The 16245-nt window shown below is 49.9% G+C and overlaps 1 protein-coding gene and 1 long non-coding RNA gene across 3 annotated transcripts in view; one reads left to right on the top strand and one right to left on the bottom strand.

Moving 5' to 3' along the window:
• LOC310663263 lies at positions 1-14939 on the bottom strand. 2 transcript variants are annotated; one of them, XR_014504451.1, is made up of 3 exons: positions 14219-14939; positions 13567-13677; positions 1-983 (listed from the first exon to the last, which is right to left on the bottom strand). It is a non-coding gene; the product is annotated as an uncharacterized lncRNA (long non-coding RNA). The 2 variants fall into 2 exon arrangements; XR_014504452.1 differs by having other exon boundaries at positions 1-1255.
• The window catches only part of PCK2 (phosphoenolpyruvate carboxykinase 2, mitochondrial), a 19802-nt gene continuing 15308 nt past the window's right edge, over positions 11752-16245 (top strand). The window contains exon 1 of the mRNA XM_083410343.1: positions 11752-12053. Within this exon, the coding sequence (XP_083266469.1) occupies positions 11917-12053 (137 nt within the window). The 5' untranslated portion in view covers positions 11752-11916. The remainder of the gene's footprint in view (positions 12054-16245) is intronic.

Here is a 16245-nt window from a genome sequence, read left to right on the forward strand (position 1 = left end):
AACACACCAGATCCCCGATCAGCAGAGGAGAACGAGAGAATCCTATTAGGGAAAGCCCTCAGCAACATATGTAATCTGGGAGAGGCCTGCTTATTATGCAGGCGCTGGCTGCAAAGCTTGCGTCCGCCTGCCCCCCATTGGCCGGGCTGCTGTGACGTCGTGGAATGTGCACAAGCATTCTATCTGCTCCGAATATTCTCACAGAGAACATGGTGGAGGAGAGAACTTACAGAATAATTATAATATGCAGCCATATTAGAAAATGTGGTGAAACCATGGAAGGGTGGAGGGGACGTCACACACTAATGGAATGCTAATGGGAACACATTGTGCAATTTGGGTTTGTTGGTTTATTGGGAAAACTGATAAATACACATTTTTTTAAAAAAGAAAAAGCTGTACGTTCAGTGGGTCCCTTTCCCCATCCTTTGCCCCCCCGGGAAACACAACAAGTCGGCTGTACCTGGGTGGTGAGAGTGCCGCTGAATGTGGGCAGCCTGAGGAACTCCCATCCACTTGAGGCCTGCCCATGAAAATATGAATGAGAGACCAGGGTGATGCCCACTGTTTCCAAGGTCTCTTCTCGTTGTGAGACTTTTGTGGGTGAGCTGAGAGTTTGTTTGGACCCTGAGTTAGAATTCGGAGACTGAAATAATGTATCAGAAGAAAAAAATGAATTGATATTAATGTTTATATACTAGTAACTTTGTATTAATGTAACTTTTTTATACGTAACGGTGTGCATTTGTAAGATGTAAAGTTGTCTGTTGTTGCTTCAGTTTTCTGCACACCACTTAGAGATACAGGGGAACCTCGGTTTTCGAACTTAAACCGTTCCGGAAGGCCGTTCAGCTTCCAAAAAGTTCAAATACCAAGGATCAATGAGCCTGGCTGCAAAGTCAATGGAAAAGAAAAAGAAAAATGTGGCTTGAAAGTCGTTTGAAAACCGGAGCAGTTATTTCTGGGTTTTTGGCGTTCAGGAGCTGAAACGTTCCAAAACAGAGGCATTCAGGAACCAAGGTTTGACTGTGTTTTGAATATATTGTGTCAAAATTAAAAGACTCAATCGATTGACAAACGTGTTATGATCTTGGCCTCCATGTTTCACAAGCACAAGCAGAATCCTCTCCAGATCAAGCCTCTGTTGCCAACCAGAGGCCATAGAAAGACAGTGTGGTGCAGCGGTTAGAGCACTGGGCTAGGACTTTGGAGACTCGGGTTCAGTTCCGCCGTCTGCTTGCTGTTGATCTCAGGGCTGTCTTAAGTAAATAATAATAATAATTTTATTATTTATACCCCGCCCATCTGGCTGGGTTTCCCCAGCCACTCTGGGCGGCTTCCAACAAAATATTAAAATACAGTGGTCTGTTAAACATTAAAAGCTTCCCTAAACATGGTACCAGGGTGCAAAGATCCGCCCAGTTGCCCAGTCCCAGGCACACAGGAGGGCAGATTCGTCCACCCGCCTCAGCGTCTCGCTGGCTCGGTCGCCCCCGAACTCGCAGCGCAGAGCTGCCCACAGCGGAAGAGCCCGCTGCAGCGCTCCAACCGACAGGTGAGCTCTTCCTTGGACCCAGTGGCGTAGCGTGGGGGGTGCAGGGGGGGCCGGCCGCACCGGGTGCAACATCTGGGGGTTAGGGTTAGGGGGCGCAAATCCACGGGTTAGGAGGCGCAAATCCATGGGTTAGGGGGTGCAAATTACTTGCCTTGCCCCGGGTGCTGACAACCCACGCTACGCCACTGCCTGGACCCAACTTTTGGGTGCCGGACTCTCGGCCTGGCACCCCTGAGAGCCCAGAGCCCGGGTGCCCTGCAGCCTAGGGCCTATGGGTAAGATGGCTCTGCTTGACCTTGAGCCACCAGTAACAATCTTTCAGCCTAACCTGTACCACAGGGTTGTTGTGAGGACAGAAGAAGCGGGGGAGCACCATGGATGCCCCTCGAGCTCCCCAGAGATACGTTGTTGTTGTCGTCTAGTCATGTCCGACTCTTCGTGACCCCCTGGACCAGAGCACGCCAGGCACTCCTGTCTTCCACTGCCTCCCGCAGCTTGGTCAAACATGCTGGTAGCTTCGAGAACACTGTCCCACCATCTCGTCCTCCGTCGTCCCCTTCTCCTTGCGCCCTCCATCTTTCCCAACATCAGGGTCTTTTCCAGGGAGTCTTCTCTTCTCATGAAGTGGCCAAAGTCTTGGAGCCTCAGCTTCAGGATCTGTCCTTCCAGTGAGCACTCAGGGCTGATTTCCTTCAGAATGGAGAGGTTTGATCTTCTTGCAGTCCATGGGACTCACAAGAGTCTCCTCCAGCACCAGAATTCAAAAGGATCCGTTCTTCGGTGATCAACCTTATTTATGGTCCAGCTCTCACTTTCCATACATCACTACTGGGAAAACCATAGCTTTAACTATACGGACCTTTGTTGGCAAGGTGCTGTCTCTGCTTTTTAAGATGCTGTCTAGGTTTGTCATTGCTTTTCTCCCAAGAAGCAGGCGTCTTTTAATTTCGTGGCTGCTGTCACCCTCAGAGATATACATAACAATAAATCAGTTGGAAGCATCACAAGCATCGGCACTGCCCCAAAGAATTCTGGGAACTGTAGTTTGTTAAGGGTCCTGAGACCTGTAGGTCTGTGAGGGGGTCTGGCTCAGCAGAAGGCAGCTTCCTGTCTTTCACAGCCTGCATCCTCCAGGGTCAGAGGGCCCCCCAAATCCTGGATTAAGCAGTAGCTGCCAGTGACTTCACGGGCACTAGCCAATAGGTGCTGCTGGGAGCAGCTGCTAACGACTGGACCTAGTGGGGGTAGCCAAGGAGGATCCTGTTTTTTGTTGTCTCCCATCCTCCTCTCTTACAGAGATATCTTAACTGGACATTTAAGCAATGCAGGAGTAAATATATCCAAAGGGCTCTGACCCACCTTGTCCTAGTGACCAGCTGACCATTGCAAACAATTGCCGACAGCATCTTAAAAAGCAGAGACATCACCTTGCCAACAAAGGCTCCAAGACTTTGGCCACCTCATGAGAAGAGAAGACTCCCTGGAAAAGACCCTGATGTTGGGAAAGATGGAGGGCACAAGGAGAAGGGGACGACGGAGGACGAGATGGTTGGATAGTGTTGTCAAAGCTACCAGCATGAGTTTGACCAAACTGCGGGAGGCAGTGGAAGACAGGAGTGCCTGGCATGCTCTGGTCCATGGGGTCACGAAGAGTCAGACACGACTAAACGACTAAACAACAACAACAGGAACAGCTGGATTTGTGTTTTTCTCCAGCGACAAGATATAGCAGCTTGTGAATGGAAGCCTACCAATGGAGAGGATATCTGGATTTCCTTCTTCCCCAGGATAGCTAGTGATCTCCTGGACAAAACTAAACAGGCTCTAGGGTAAAAATGTGGTTTTTTCCCTAGGCAGGCAGTGCCACCTGGTGGCCGGAGTCAGCACAACGCAGAAAGAGGTCATACAGGGCTGTCTGATATACAGCGTACCTTGGTTCTCAAATACCGAAAACCCGGAAGTAAGTGTTCCGGTTTTTGAACGTTTTTCAGAAGCCGAACATCCGATGCAGCTGTCGGCTATTGTTTCCGGGGCGCCTGCACCAGTCGGTAGCCGCACCTTGGTTTTCAAACATTTCAGAAGTCAAATGGACTTCCGGAACGGATTAAGTTTGTGCTTTTGTTTTTGCTATTCATTTTGCGTTTTTGTTTTTGAGGCTTTTTCGGTTCATTTGTTTTTGTGACTGTGTGGAACCCAGTCCAGCTACTGATTGATTGATTGTGTGACTGTGGAAATGGATAAAAGCCCCCCATCCAAACAATGACTATTCATCAGGGCAGGTAAGAAAAAAAGTTAATTTTAATTTTTATCATCTATAATACTCTTATTTATTTTATAGTACAGTACAGTACAGTTCATTGTTTATTGCTTTCATTTTATGGATCAGTGGTCTCGCTATATAGTAAAATTCACGTTAAGTTGCTGTTTTAGGGGTTGCTTTTAAAACTCTGAAACGGATTAATCTGTTTTGCATTACTGTCTATGGGAAAGCGCGCCTTGGTTTTGGAATGCTTCGGTTTTGCAACCGACTTCTGGAACGGGTTAAGTTTGAGAACCAAGGTGCCGCTGTATAGCATTCCTCCAATTTTGAAGATTGATTATTTCTCAGTGTTCTTTGCATGTGCTCAGAGGCTCCTTCTACATTCTTACCACCAATGACTTCCCCCGACAACAACCCACCCATGGTCTGTTGTGTGGAAGCCTGACAGCTGGAAGAGACGACGGCTGTCACTCTTCAGACCAGCTTTCTAAAGAGCCACTAAGTCGCCTGAGGTGAGCGGAAACTGCCTCTAGGCGACCACGCAGAGGAAGCTTTACAGAAGGTTGCTCCTGTTTGTTATGTACTGAGTTGAATAGGATCCAAAAGGCAGCAGTCTGATTGGTCCTAGAACAATAGGGTCCAGAATGCAGCAACCTGATTGGTCCACAGGAGCCACCCAATCCAGCTCCAGGTAGAAGTGAATCCGCAACCTGATTGGCCTACAGGTGAATCCCAGAATTAGCCAATCACGTGGGGCCCATTGTGTAAATAATGTATACAAAGCAGGCATTCTGGGGGAACTTCCATTCCTCCTCACCACTATGAGCTGAAGAAAGAGCATGAAATCCACTCTCGACTCTGAGTATAAAGGTAAAGGTACCCCTGCCCGTACGGGCCAGTCTTGACAGACTCTAGGGTTGTGCGTCCATCTCACTCAAAGAGGCCAAGGGCCAGCGCTGTCCGGAGACACTTCCGGGTCACGTGGCCAGCGTGACATCGCTGCTCTGGCAAGCCAGAGCCGCACACGGAAACGCCGTTTACCTTCCCGCTAGTAAGCGGTCCCTATTTATCTACTTGCACCCAGGGGTGCTTTCGAACTGCTAGGTTGGCAGGCGCTGGGACCGAACAGCGGGAGCGCACCCCGCCGCAGGGATTCAAACCACCGACCTTTCGATCGGCAAGCCCTAGGCCCTGAGGCTTTAACCCATAGCGCCACCCGCGTCCCTGACTCTGAGTATATTTCACTGTTATTCCTCAGAGGCCTCCATCAGTCTATATGTTAGCAGGCCGACCGGCACATTTTTGTCATGTTCATGAGCTGAGCATGAGACCTCAGTGTGATACAGCAGCAAAAAAAAGCTAATGCCATTCTAGGCTGCATCAACAGTAGTATGGTGTCCTGGTCAAGGGAAGTCATAGGTAAAGGTAAAGGGACCCCTGACCATTAGGTCCAGTCGTGACCAACTCTGGGGTTGCGGCGCTCATCTTGCTTTATTGGCCGAGGGAGCCGGCATACAGCTTCCGGGTCATGTGGCCAGCATGACTAAGCCGCTTCTGGCGAACCAGAGCAGCGCACGGAAACGCCGTTTACCTTCCCGCCGGAGCGGTACCTATTTATCTACTTGCACTTTGAGGTGCTTTTGAACTGCTAGGTTGGCAGGAGCAGGGACCGAGCAACGGGAGCTCACCCCATCGCGGGGATTTGAACCACCAACCTTCTGATCGGCAAGCCCTAGGCTCTGTGGTTTAACCCACAGTGCCACCCGTGTCCCTAAGGGAAATCATAGTCAGACTCTATTCTGCCTTGGTCAGACCACCTGGAAAGTTAAGTCCCATTCTGGGCACAATTTAAGAAGGAAATTGACTAACTGGAAGGTGTGCAGTGGTCTAGGATGATCAAGTTGGCATAGGAACCAACTATCAAGGGTCTGGCCAAACTAACAAAATGGATTTCAACAGGGACAAATGTCAGGTTCTGCACTTAGGAAGAATCAGGTGCACAAATTTAGGATGGGGGACCCTTTTCTTCCTAGCAATACACGTGAAAAAGATCTAGGGGTCTTGGGTGGCCACAAGCTGAACATGAGTCAGCAGTGTGATGCAGCAGGGAAAAGGGGAAAGGTATCCTAGGCTTTATCAACAGTCCTGTTTAGCGAAGTTTTTAATGTTTGAAGTTTTAATGTTTGAGTAAGTTTTTAACGTTCTGTTGAAAGCCGCCCAGAGTGGCTGCGGAAACCCAGCCAGATGGGCAGGGAGAAATAATGAATTATTATTATTATTATTATTATTATTATTATTAACCGGGTCATAGAATCATAGAGTTGGAAGAGACCACAAGGGCCATCGAGTCCAACCCCCTGCCAAGCAGGAAACACCATCAGAGCACTCCTGACATATGGTTGTCAAGCCTCTGCTTAAAGACCTCCAAAGAAGGAATCATAGAATCATAGAATCATAGAATCATAGAGTTGGAAGAGACCTCAAGGGCCATCGAGTCCAACCCCCTGCCAAGCAGGAAACACCATCAGAGCACTCCTGACATATGGTTGTCAAGCCTCTGCTTAAAGACCTCCAAAGAAGGAGACTCCACCACACTCCTTGGCAGCAAATTCCACTGTCGAACAGCTCTTACTGTCAGGAAGTTCTTCCTAATGTTTAGGTGGAATCTTCTTTCTTGTAGTTTGTATCCATTGCTCCGTGTCCGCTTCTCTGGAGCAGCAGAAAACAACCTTTCTCCCTCCTCTATGTGACATCCTTTTATATATTTGAACATGGCTATCATATCACCCCTTAACCTCCTCTTCTCCAGGCTAAACATGCCCAGCTCCCTTAGCCGATCCTCATAAGGCATTGTTTCCAGGCCTTTGACCATTTTGGTTGCCCTCCTCTGTACACGTTCTAGTTTGTCAGTGTCCTTCTTGAACTGTGGTGCCCAGAACTGGACACAGTACTCCAGGTGAGGTCTGACCAGAGCAGAATACAGTGGCACTATAACTTCCCTTGATCTAGATGCTATACTCCTATTGATGCAGCCCAGAATTGCATTGGCTTTTTTAGCTGCCGCGTCACACTGTTGGCTCATGTTAAGTTTGTGGTCAACCAAGACTCCTAGATCCTTTTCACATGTACTGCTCTCAAGCCAGGTGTCACCCATCTTGTATTTGTGCCTCTCATTTTTTTTGCCCAAGTGCAATACTTTACATTTCTCCCTGTTAAAATTCATCTTGTTTGTTTTGGCCCAGTTCTCTAATCTGTCAAGGTCGTTTTGAAGTGTGATCCTGTCTTCTGGGGTGTTAGCCACCCCTCCCAGTTTGGTGTCATCTGCAAATTTGATCAGGATGCCCTTGAGTCCATCATCCAAGTCGTTGATAAAGATGTTGAATAAGACCGGGCCCAAGACTGAACCCTGTGGCACCCCACTAGTCACTCTTCTCCAGGATGAAGAGGAACCATTGATGAGCACCCTTTGGGTCCGGTCAGTCAGCCAGTTACAAATCCACTGAGTGGTAGCATAGTCAAGACCGCATTTTACCAGCTTCTTTACAAGAATATCATGGGGCACCTTGTCAAATGCCTTGCTGAAATCAAGGTAGACTACATCCACTGCGTTCCCTTCATCTACCAGGCTTGTAATTCTGTCAAAAAATGAGATCAGGTTAGTCTGACATGACTTATTTTTCAGAAATCCATGCTGACTATTGGTGATCACAGCATTCCTTTCTAGGTGCTCGCAGATTGTTTGCTTAATGATCTGCTCCAGAATCTTCCCTGGTATTGATGTTAGACTGACTGGGCGGTAATTATTTGGGTCCTCTCTTTTCCCCTTTTTGAAAATAGGGACAACATTTGCCCTCCTCCAGTCTGCCGGGACTTCGCCTGTTCTCCAGGAATTCTCAAAGATGACTGCCAGTGGTTCTGAGATCACATCTGCTAGTTCTTTTAATACTCTTGGATGCAGTTCATCTGGCCCTGGAGACTTGAATACATCTAAACTAGCCAAGTATTCTTGTACTATCTCCTTAGTTATTCTGGGCTGTGTTTCCTCTGCTGAATCATTTCCTCCAAATTCTTCAGGTCGGGCATTGTTTTCTTTATCGGAGAAGACTGAGGCAAAGAAGGCATTGAGGAGTTCAGCCCTTTCTGTGTCCCCTGTTTGCATTTCACCATCTTCTCCTCTGAGCGACCCCACTGTTTCTTTGTTCTTCCTTTTGCTACGAACATACCCATAGAAGCCTTTTTTGTTGCTTTTAACCTCTCTAGCAAGCCTGAGTTCATTCTGTGCTTTAGCTTTTCTGACTTTGTGTCTACACGTGCTGGCTATTTGTTTGAATTCCTCTTTGGTGGTTTCCCCCCTTTTCCATTTTTTGTACACATCCTTTTTTAATCTTAACTCAGTTAAAAGTTCTTTAGATAGCCACCCTGGCTTCTTTAGGCACCTTCCATGTTTCCGTCTCATTGGTATTGCCTGAAGTTGTGCTTTTACTATCTCCCTCTTAACAAACTCCCAGCCATCATGAACTCCCTTTCCTTTTAGTATTACTGTCCATGGGATCTCACCCAGCACTTCCCTAAGTTTTATGAAGTCGGCTTTCTTAAAGTCAAGAACTTGAGTCCTAGTATGCTTGGCTGCTCCTTTCCGTTGTATAGTAAACTTCAGAAGAGCATGATCACTTGCGCCTAATGATCCTTCCACTTCTACCCCATTAACCAGGTCATCGACATTGGTTAGGACCAGATCTAAAATGGCTGTTCCTCTTGTTGCTTCTCCCACTTTCTGGACAATGAAGTTGTCTGCAAGGCCAGTGAACATGGCTATCATATCACCCCTTAACCTCCTCTTTCATGGTCATGGGAAGTCATAGTCTCACTCTATTCTGCCTTGGGCAGACCACACCCGGAATACCGTGTCCAGTTCTGGGCACCACAATTTAAGACGGATATTGACAAGCTCCAGATTAGATTGACCAAGATGATCAATGGCCTGGAAACCAAGCCTGATGAGGAATGGTTGAAGGAGCTGGGTATCTTTAGCCTGGAAAAGAGGAGACTGAGAAGAGAGATGATAGCCGTCTTCAAATATCTCAAGGGCTGTCACATGGAGGATGGAGCAAGTTTGTTTTCTCCTGCTCTGGAGGGTAGGACAAGCAGAGGTTGGAAAGCCATCTGTCATGGATGCTTTAGTTGAGATTCCTGCATTGCAGCGGGGTCAGACTAGAGCACCCCTGGGCTCCCTTCCATCTCTGCCATTCCATGAGATAAAAATAAATAAAAATTCTCTGCAGGCAGAAAACAAGTACCTATAACATGACCTCCAGCTCAGGCTCCATAAAGGAGGGAGCATGGGAGGGGGTGTGGCCTAGTGGGCGTGGTTCAAAAAGGGGTGGGGCCACAAGATCAAGAGTCAGGGCCTGGCGCCGCATAGAACACTCACGCCTACTGGGGAGAAAGTACAGTCATACCTCGGGTTACAGATGCTTCAGGTTGCCTTTTTTGGGGGGTTATGGACTGCCGAAACCCGGAAGTACTGGAACAGGTTACTTCCGGTTTCGGTGGCCATGCATGCGCAGAAGTGCCGAATTGCAACCCGTGCGTACACAGATGCGCCGCTGCGGATTGTGAACACTGTGGGTTGCGAATGTACATCCTGCATGGATCATGTTCTCAACCGAGCGTCCACTCTATACAACACAGTACCTTGAGAAATCGCCCCAGAAAATTAGTATGTGGTACCTCGGGTTACATACGCTTCAGGTTACAGACTCCACTAACCCAGAAATAGTGCTTCAGGTTAAGAACTTTGCTTCAGGATGAGAACAGAAATCATACTCCGCAGTGTGGCGGCAGCGGGAGGCCCCATTACCTAAAGTGGTGCTTCAGGTTAAGAACAGTTTCAGGTTAAGAACGGACCTCCCGAACAAATTAAGTTCTTAACCCGAGGTACCACTGTATTTTTCCCTAGAGAGGGAAATTTAAGTGGGCCACACACATCACTGTACGTAGATTAAATCTATCATCCTGGTAATTCTCTCGGTGGTGCAACTAACACACTAGTGCATTTGGGTTTACCGTCATCCCGCAAATCTTTATGGGAATCACCATTTGCAATTTAAAGACTGCTGTCCACTGATGGATTAATATTCTCAGTGCCTCCCTGGTGGAGATCTAAATCCAGGTTTGGGGCGAGGACTCTTTGGTGCAATAGCCCCAGGACAGATTTAAAATCACAAAACCTGCAGCAAAGTGTGGGAACATGGGCTGCTAGACCTTTAAAACAGCCCCTTCCAAGCTCTTCCAAAGTTCCTCTGTTCTTCTGTACTAAAAGATACCACACCTGTGGTACGGTCAAGATGGCTTTACTTACAAACTTCTCAAAGGTCAGATTCCTGTGCTTCTCTATACAGCAGCAATAAAACCCAGGCAGCAAAATGTAGCAGCAAAGAATTGTAGAGTTGGAAGGGTCATCTACGCCAAACCCTGCAGTTACAGAAATGAGTTTAAATGTTTCTAAGTGGAACAACTGATTGGTTCAAAATTGGGAAAGGAGTACGACAAGGCTGCATATTGTCTCCCTGCTTATTTAACTTACATGCAGAATTCATCATGCAAAAGGCTGGGCTAGATGAATCCCTGGCCGGAATTAAGATTGCCGGAAGAAATATCAACAACCTCAGATATGCAGATGACACAACCTTGATGGCAGAAAGTGAGGAGGAATTAAAGAACCTTTTAATGAGGGTGAAAGAGGAGAGCGCAAAATATGGTCTGAAGCTCAACATCAAAAAAACCAAGATCATGGCCACTGGGCCCATCACCTCCTGGCAGATAGAAAGGGAAGAAATGGAGGCAGTGAGAGATTTTACTTTCTCGGGCTCCATGATCATTGCAGATGGTGACAGCAGCCACGAAATTAAAAGATGCCTGCTTCTTGGGAGAAAAGCAATGACAAACCTAGACAGCATCTTAAAAAGCAGAGACATCACCTTGCCAACAAAGGTCCGTATAGTAAAAGCTATGGTTTTCCCAGTAGTGATGTATGGAAGTGAGAGCTGGACCATAAAGAAGGCTGATCGCCGAAGAATGGATGCTTTTGAATTCTGGTGCTGGAGGAGACTCTGGAGAGTCCCATGGACTGCAAGAAGATCAAACCTCTCCATTCTGAAGGAAATCAGCCCTGAGTGCTCACTGGAAGGACAGATCCTGAAGCTGAGGCTCCAAGACTTTGGCCACCTCATGAGAAGAGAAGACTCCCTGGAAAAGACCCTGATGTTGGGAAAGATGGAGGGCACAAGGAGAAGGGGACGACGGAGGACGAGATGGTGGGACAGTGTTCTCGAAGCTACCAGCATGAGTTTGACCAAACTGCGGGAGGGAGTGGAAGACAGGAGGGCCTGGCGTGCTCTGGTCCAGGGGGCCACGAAGAGTCGGTCACGACTAAGCGACTAAACAACAACAACAAAGTTATTAGTCCTGAGCAGGTTTCCCCAACTTTGGGCCTCCAGCTGTTTTCGGACTACAACTCCCATCATCCCTAACTAGCAAGACCAGTGGTCAGGGTGATGGGAATTGCAGTCCAAAAACAGCCAGAGACCTAAATTCCAGAAACCAAGGTCTAGAGACACAAAAACGCCTTGTGAGCCCCGTTCACGGTCTGAGCCCGGAGCAAAGTTGACCATTGTGTCAGTATGCCTGGCTGTCAACCAGAAGGCTGGCGGTTCGAGCCCAGGCAGAGACAGCTGTTGGGCAGAATTCCTGCATTGCACGGGGTTGGACTAGATGACCCTCGGCTCCCTTCCAAGTCGGTGATGATCTCAGAGGGTAGACTGCAAAAATAAAACAGAAAGCCCTGATTTCCCTTTTTTTTGGGGAGGGGGCGTGACCTAGTCACGCCTGGCCCGGCAGCTTCCTCTGCGCTCTTAACCCCTTCGTGCCCGACTCCCAGTGGCAGAGCCTGGAGTCAAGCGCTGTCTCTCCCTCCGCGGCCCTTCCTGGCAATTGCGGGCGGCTCTTACATCATGCCCGTTTGCAGGCGGCGGCAACGTGGAGAGGAGGACGGAGGAGGAGGAGGAGCGGGGCGGGCGGGGGGCCCGTCCCCCAGCAGCCTATGGGGCGGGCCAGGACGTGGGTCTCCTCCCCCTTCCTCTTTAAATCGGGCGCCCGGACGCCTGGGTCCATCCTGCGCTGCGAGGGGGCTGCGGGAAGGGGGGACGCGATGCCGGCGCCTTACACGCGGATCCTGGGGTGAGCACACGCCCGCCGTGGCCCCCTCGACTCCCTCTGCCTGCACCCCACTTCTGACTCTCCCTGACCCCCCACCCCCGTTTCAATGCAACACTGAAACCCCTTCCCCTTTCTTCCCCAGTCTCCAGCCTCCGCGATCTCGCCTCTCCAAGCCTCTGCCCCCCTCTCTCTTTCCACCCCCCATCCCATCCTCGGCCCCCCAACTTCTGCTTCAATCCTTTCGGCAGATCTCATGGAGTTCAAATAATGACCTTCGCTTCGAAGGGTGTTTGAGGTCTCAGCCTTCCGCCCACCCCATAGCGATTGCTCTGCACCCCACCCTTATTTGGGGTGGTCCTGGAGGAGAGGGGTTCGCTTAAGTGGGGTGGGCGGGCGGGCGGGCAGAATATGGGAAGACAAATACCCATGCAAAAAGCAAACAAGCACGCCCCTCCTCCCTGGTGTGTTTTTATATTCCATAATAATCTGCATGTGATTTTTAGAATAACGTGATGCCATTAAGAAAAAAAATGCAACGCAAAGCTCCTCTTACTTCATGTGACTGGAGTAAGAACGGGACTGTCTCCCTGGGGGTGAAGAGAAGTCCAGCCTCAGTTTGCACGATCTGTGAAATGGGTATAAGGCGTTCGGAGCCGTTTGCTTCCGCCAAGCGAGGCCTCCTGTCCCTTCCAACTGTGCTCATGTATCCCTTCCTGACACATAGCTGAATATTGCAAGGGGGTTGGACGAGATCACTTCACACACACACACACACACCCCCGTCCCTTCCAACACTTGAGATTTGATGATCCTGCCTCTATCTCCTTTAGAGATGCTCCCCCTCCCTTTATTCCGTCTGTCTCCCTTCCTTGTCTGTGCCCCTGTCTAAGATGCAAATGTGGACCCCCTTCTGAGGTTAAAACTCTGAAACTGTACCCCCCCCCCCCAATTGTGCGAAAGAGCTTCTAAATTTTGGGTGCCCTGCTTCCTTTGCAAGCAGAGTGTTTGCAGCCGGGGGACACAGATGGGTCCTTGTCCTCTGGCAACGCCACCCTTGTTTGTTAGGCTCTCCTCCGCCTCGGCCTCCTGCTTCTCCCTCTCCACGTCACCCACAAACACCCCCCCCTTCCTCTACAACCTTTTACCCATAAGAGGAAACAGCAAACCTCCGAAGCCCGATCACCTCTGCTTTGTTTTAACAGCTCTTAATATTTCCTCTTCGATTGCCCTCCTCCAGATTAACCAAGGCTAGGACACTAATCCGGGTCCTAAAGAATTGCAGGAAGATCTCTCTCCCTGCAAACAAACACACACACACACGCTGCAATCTCCAGTTGCAGTACTGGGTCTCATCCTCTCCATGCAAGCCTCGCAGCCAGCTTGAACCGTTTTATGGCTGTCAATCTCCAGATTACCTCACCTTGGCTACCTTCTTTAGCCTTTGGACACACAAACAAAACACACACAGAGGGCTGCTCTGTAAAAATGGGAGCAGCAGCGACAGCTTGGGGGTGACCGTAAAGCAAATGCGCACATTTTAAAACGTGGGTATGTTGCACGCAGCCCCATCTCTGCCACAGAGTCATTTTGTGGCCTTGGGTCAGTCACATTCTCTCTCTCTTGCTCCGTGCCTCAGTTCCTTTACCTGTAAAATGGGAGCAATATTCAGTCATAGTTGGTTTATTTAGAGTGTTTGTACCCTGCTCTTCAGGGTGGCTTACATACAATCAAAACAAGACAGTCCCTACCCACAGGCTTATCATTTAACCCCTTCCCCAAAGGGGGAAAAAACATGACACACAAGGAAAAAGGTACGGGAGGGAAGAGGAAACCGACATCACAGGATTCTTGTGGTGTGCATCCACTTTTTTAAACGAAACAAAACAATGAATGGAGTGTTCTGCAGGAGCAATCCATTGCGACGTCCTGTAGCCTGTCTGCAAGACAGTCCTTCTTCCCCGCCACACACATCAAGCGTTCCCATTTTACAGATGGAAAACTGAGGCCGGTGGTTTGTTGTTGTTTTAAAAGTGTCCTGTCGGAGGTCGAGCAGTTAGGTAGGTGGAATGGTGAAAAAGCTGAACCCTGTCCGAATGAATCGGAAGGACTCTGTTGGTCCTTGCAGCGTCGGAGTCAAAGCGGCTGGGGAGGAAATCAGTGTGGGGAGAGGGATTGCTGTAGCTCACAGGTAGGGCATGCACAAGGTCCCGCGTTCAATCCCCAGGTAGGGGCCAGAGTTCTCATTGAAGGTTGTTGGTTGATCGAAGCAGAATCCAGTCTCCTTAATTTCTCCCCCGCCCCGTGCAAAGTTGCAGACACACTTTTTGTGATCTGATCTAGGCTTGCCTCCCCCCCCCCTCTTTTTTAATTAAGACAACTCCCCGTAGCAGTGGGGAGATGCCACACGGGAGCTGTGGGGCAAGGCGGGGAGGGCCTGCGCCTCTATCTGGGAACAACATGTTCCCGCACGAAGGCAGGCCTCCGACCCGGCGCCCTGGGGGCATGGCCGGGACCTCCCCCCCCCCGCTCCGCCGGGAGCCTTGGCTCGGGTGAAAGTCCACGCCACCGTGTGGCCTGGCCCTTTGCCCTTTGCCCTGCCGCCTGGAGCCCAGCCAAGGTTCCTCGCTGTGGGTCCTCTGCCAATCCCGGGGGGGGGGGGAGAGAAGCAAACCCTTTCCCCAGATCTCCCGTGCAAGGGTCAGCGAGGTGCGTACATGCTCACAGTCTAGGGTCCACAGATCCACAGCCATCGATATTGTCCTAGGACAGGCGTCCTCAACCTCAGCCCTTCAGATGGGTTTTTTTTTTTTTTGGACTACAACTCCCATGATCCCTAGCTAGCAGGACCAGTGGTCAGGGATGATGGGAATTGTAGTGTCCAAACATCTGGAGGTCCAAAGCTTGAGGAAGCCTAGAATCTTAGAGGTGGAAGCATAGCTGTCAACGTTTCCCTTTTTCTAAAAGGGAAATTCCCTTATTCCGAATAGGATTCCTCGCAAGAAAAGGGAAAAGTGGACAGTTATGGGTGGAAGGGACCCAGGGGTCATCTAGTCCAACCCGCTGCGACGCAGGAATCTCGACAAAAGCAGCCGTGGCAAATGGCCGCCCAACCTCTGCTTAAAAACCTCTGAGGAAAGGAGAGTCACCCTGGTCGCACGCACGCAAGTTCACGAGCGTGCACACGGAGTTTTGTGGTGCGTGGTACATGCACGTTAGGCACGGAGCTGGGCTTTGACAATCGGATTTGCCTGCTTGCCTTGGCGACAAAGGCGTCTGGGCACCTGCTTGTTATTTCACCCTTGAGCAAACCTCCTGATAACTTGTGAACGCCATATTTTATTTTTTAAAAGAAAATATGCTTTGAGAGGGTGGCGCTGTGGGTAAAACCTCAGTGCCTAGGGCTTGCCGATCGTATGGTCGGAGGTTCGAATCCCCGCGGCGGGGTGAGCTCCCGTCTTTCGGGCCCAGCTCCTGCCCACCTAGCAGTTCGAAAGCACCCCTAAGTGCGAGTAGATAAATAGGTACCGCTTTATAGTGGGAAGGTAAACGGCGTTTCCATGTGCTGCGCTGGTGCTGGCTCGCCAGAGCAGCTTCGTCACGCTGGCCACGTGACCCGGAAGTGTCTCCGGACAGCGCTGGCCCCCGGCCTCTTAAGTGAGATGGGCGCACAACCCTAGAGTCGGACACGACTGGCCCGTACGGGCAGGGGTACCTTTACCTTTTTATGCTTTGAAAGGGGAGCTTGCCAGCAAGGCGGCAGGCGTGCCACCCTCTCCCGTCCGCAACCTGCTGCTTTGCGCATAGGGGACAGGCCGTAGCTCATTGGTAGAGCGTCCAGAAAGCCCCAGGTTCTTTCCTTCCAGGTAAGACTCCCTGCCCAAAACCAGCGTTCAAAATTCACCAGGCGCATTTTGCACCCGGCTATTGGCCACCTGTGGTCGAGTGAATATGCCCTGGCGCCAGGATGCGGCCTGACCTCTCCCCCCGTGCCTGGGGATCATTGGACATGCCTTGTTTATTCACACCAGCAAAACATCCTGTCGAATTATAGCCGTGATGTTTTATCCGCACAATCAGAATGCATTTTGGGAACCCAAAAGTCATGCAGGGAAATACGACTTCAGAGCTGTCCAGCCCCAAAATGGCAAATAGACCTTCGGTTTTGGCGGCTGTAACCCTGGTTCAACGATCCATTCGCTGCCTAGCTCATGTA

This window comes from Podarcis tiliguerta (genome assembly GCF_965153285.1).
Source record: "Podarcis tiliguerta genome assembly, chromosome: 13".
Lineage (NCBI taxonomy): Eukaryota > Metazoa > Chordata > Lepidosauria > Squamata > Lacertidae > Podarcis > Podarcis tiliguerta.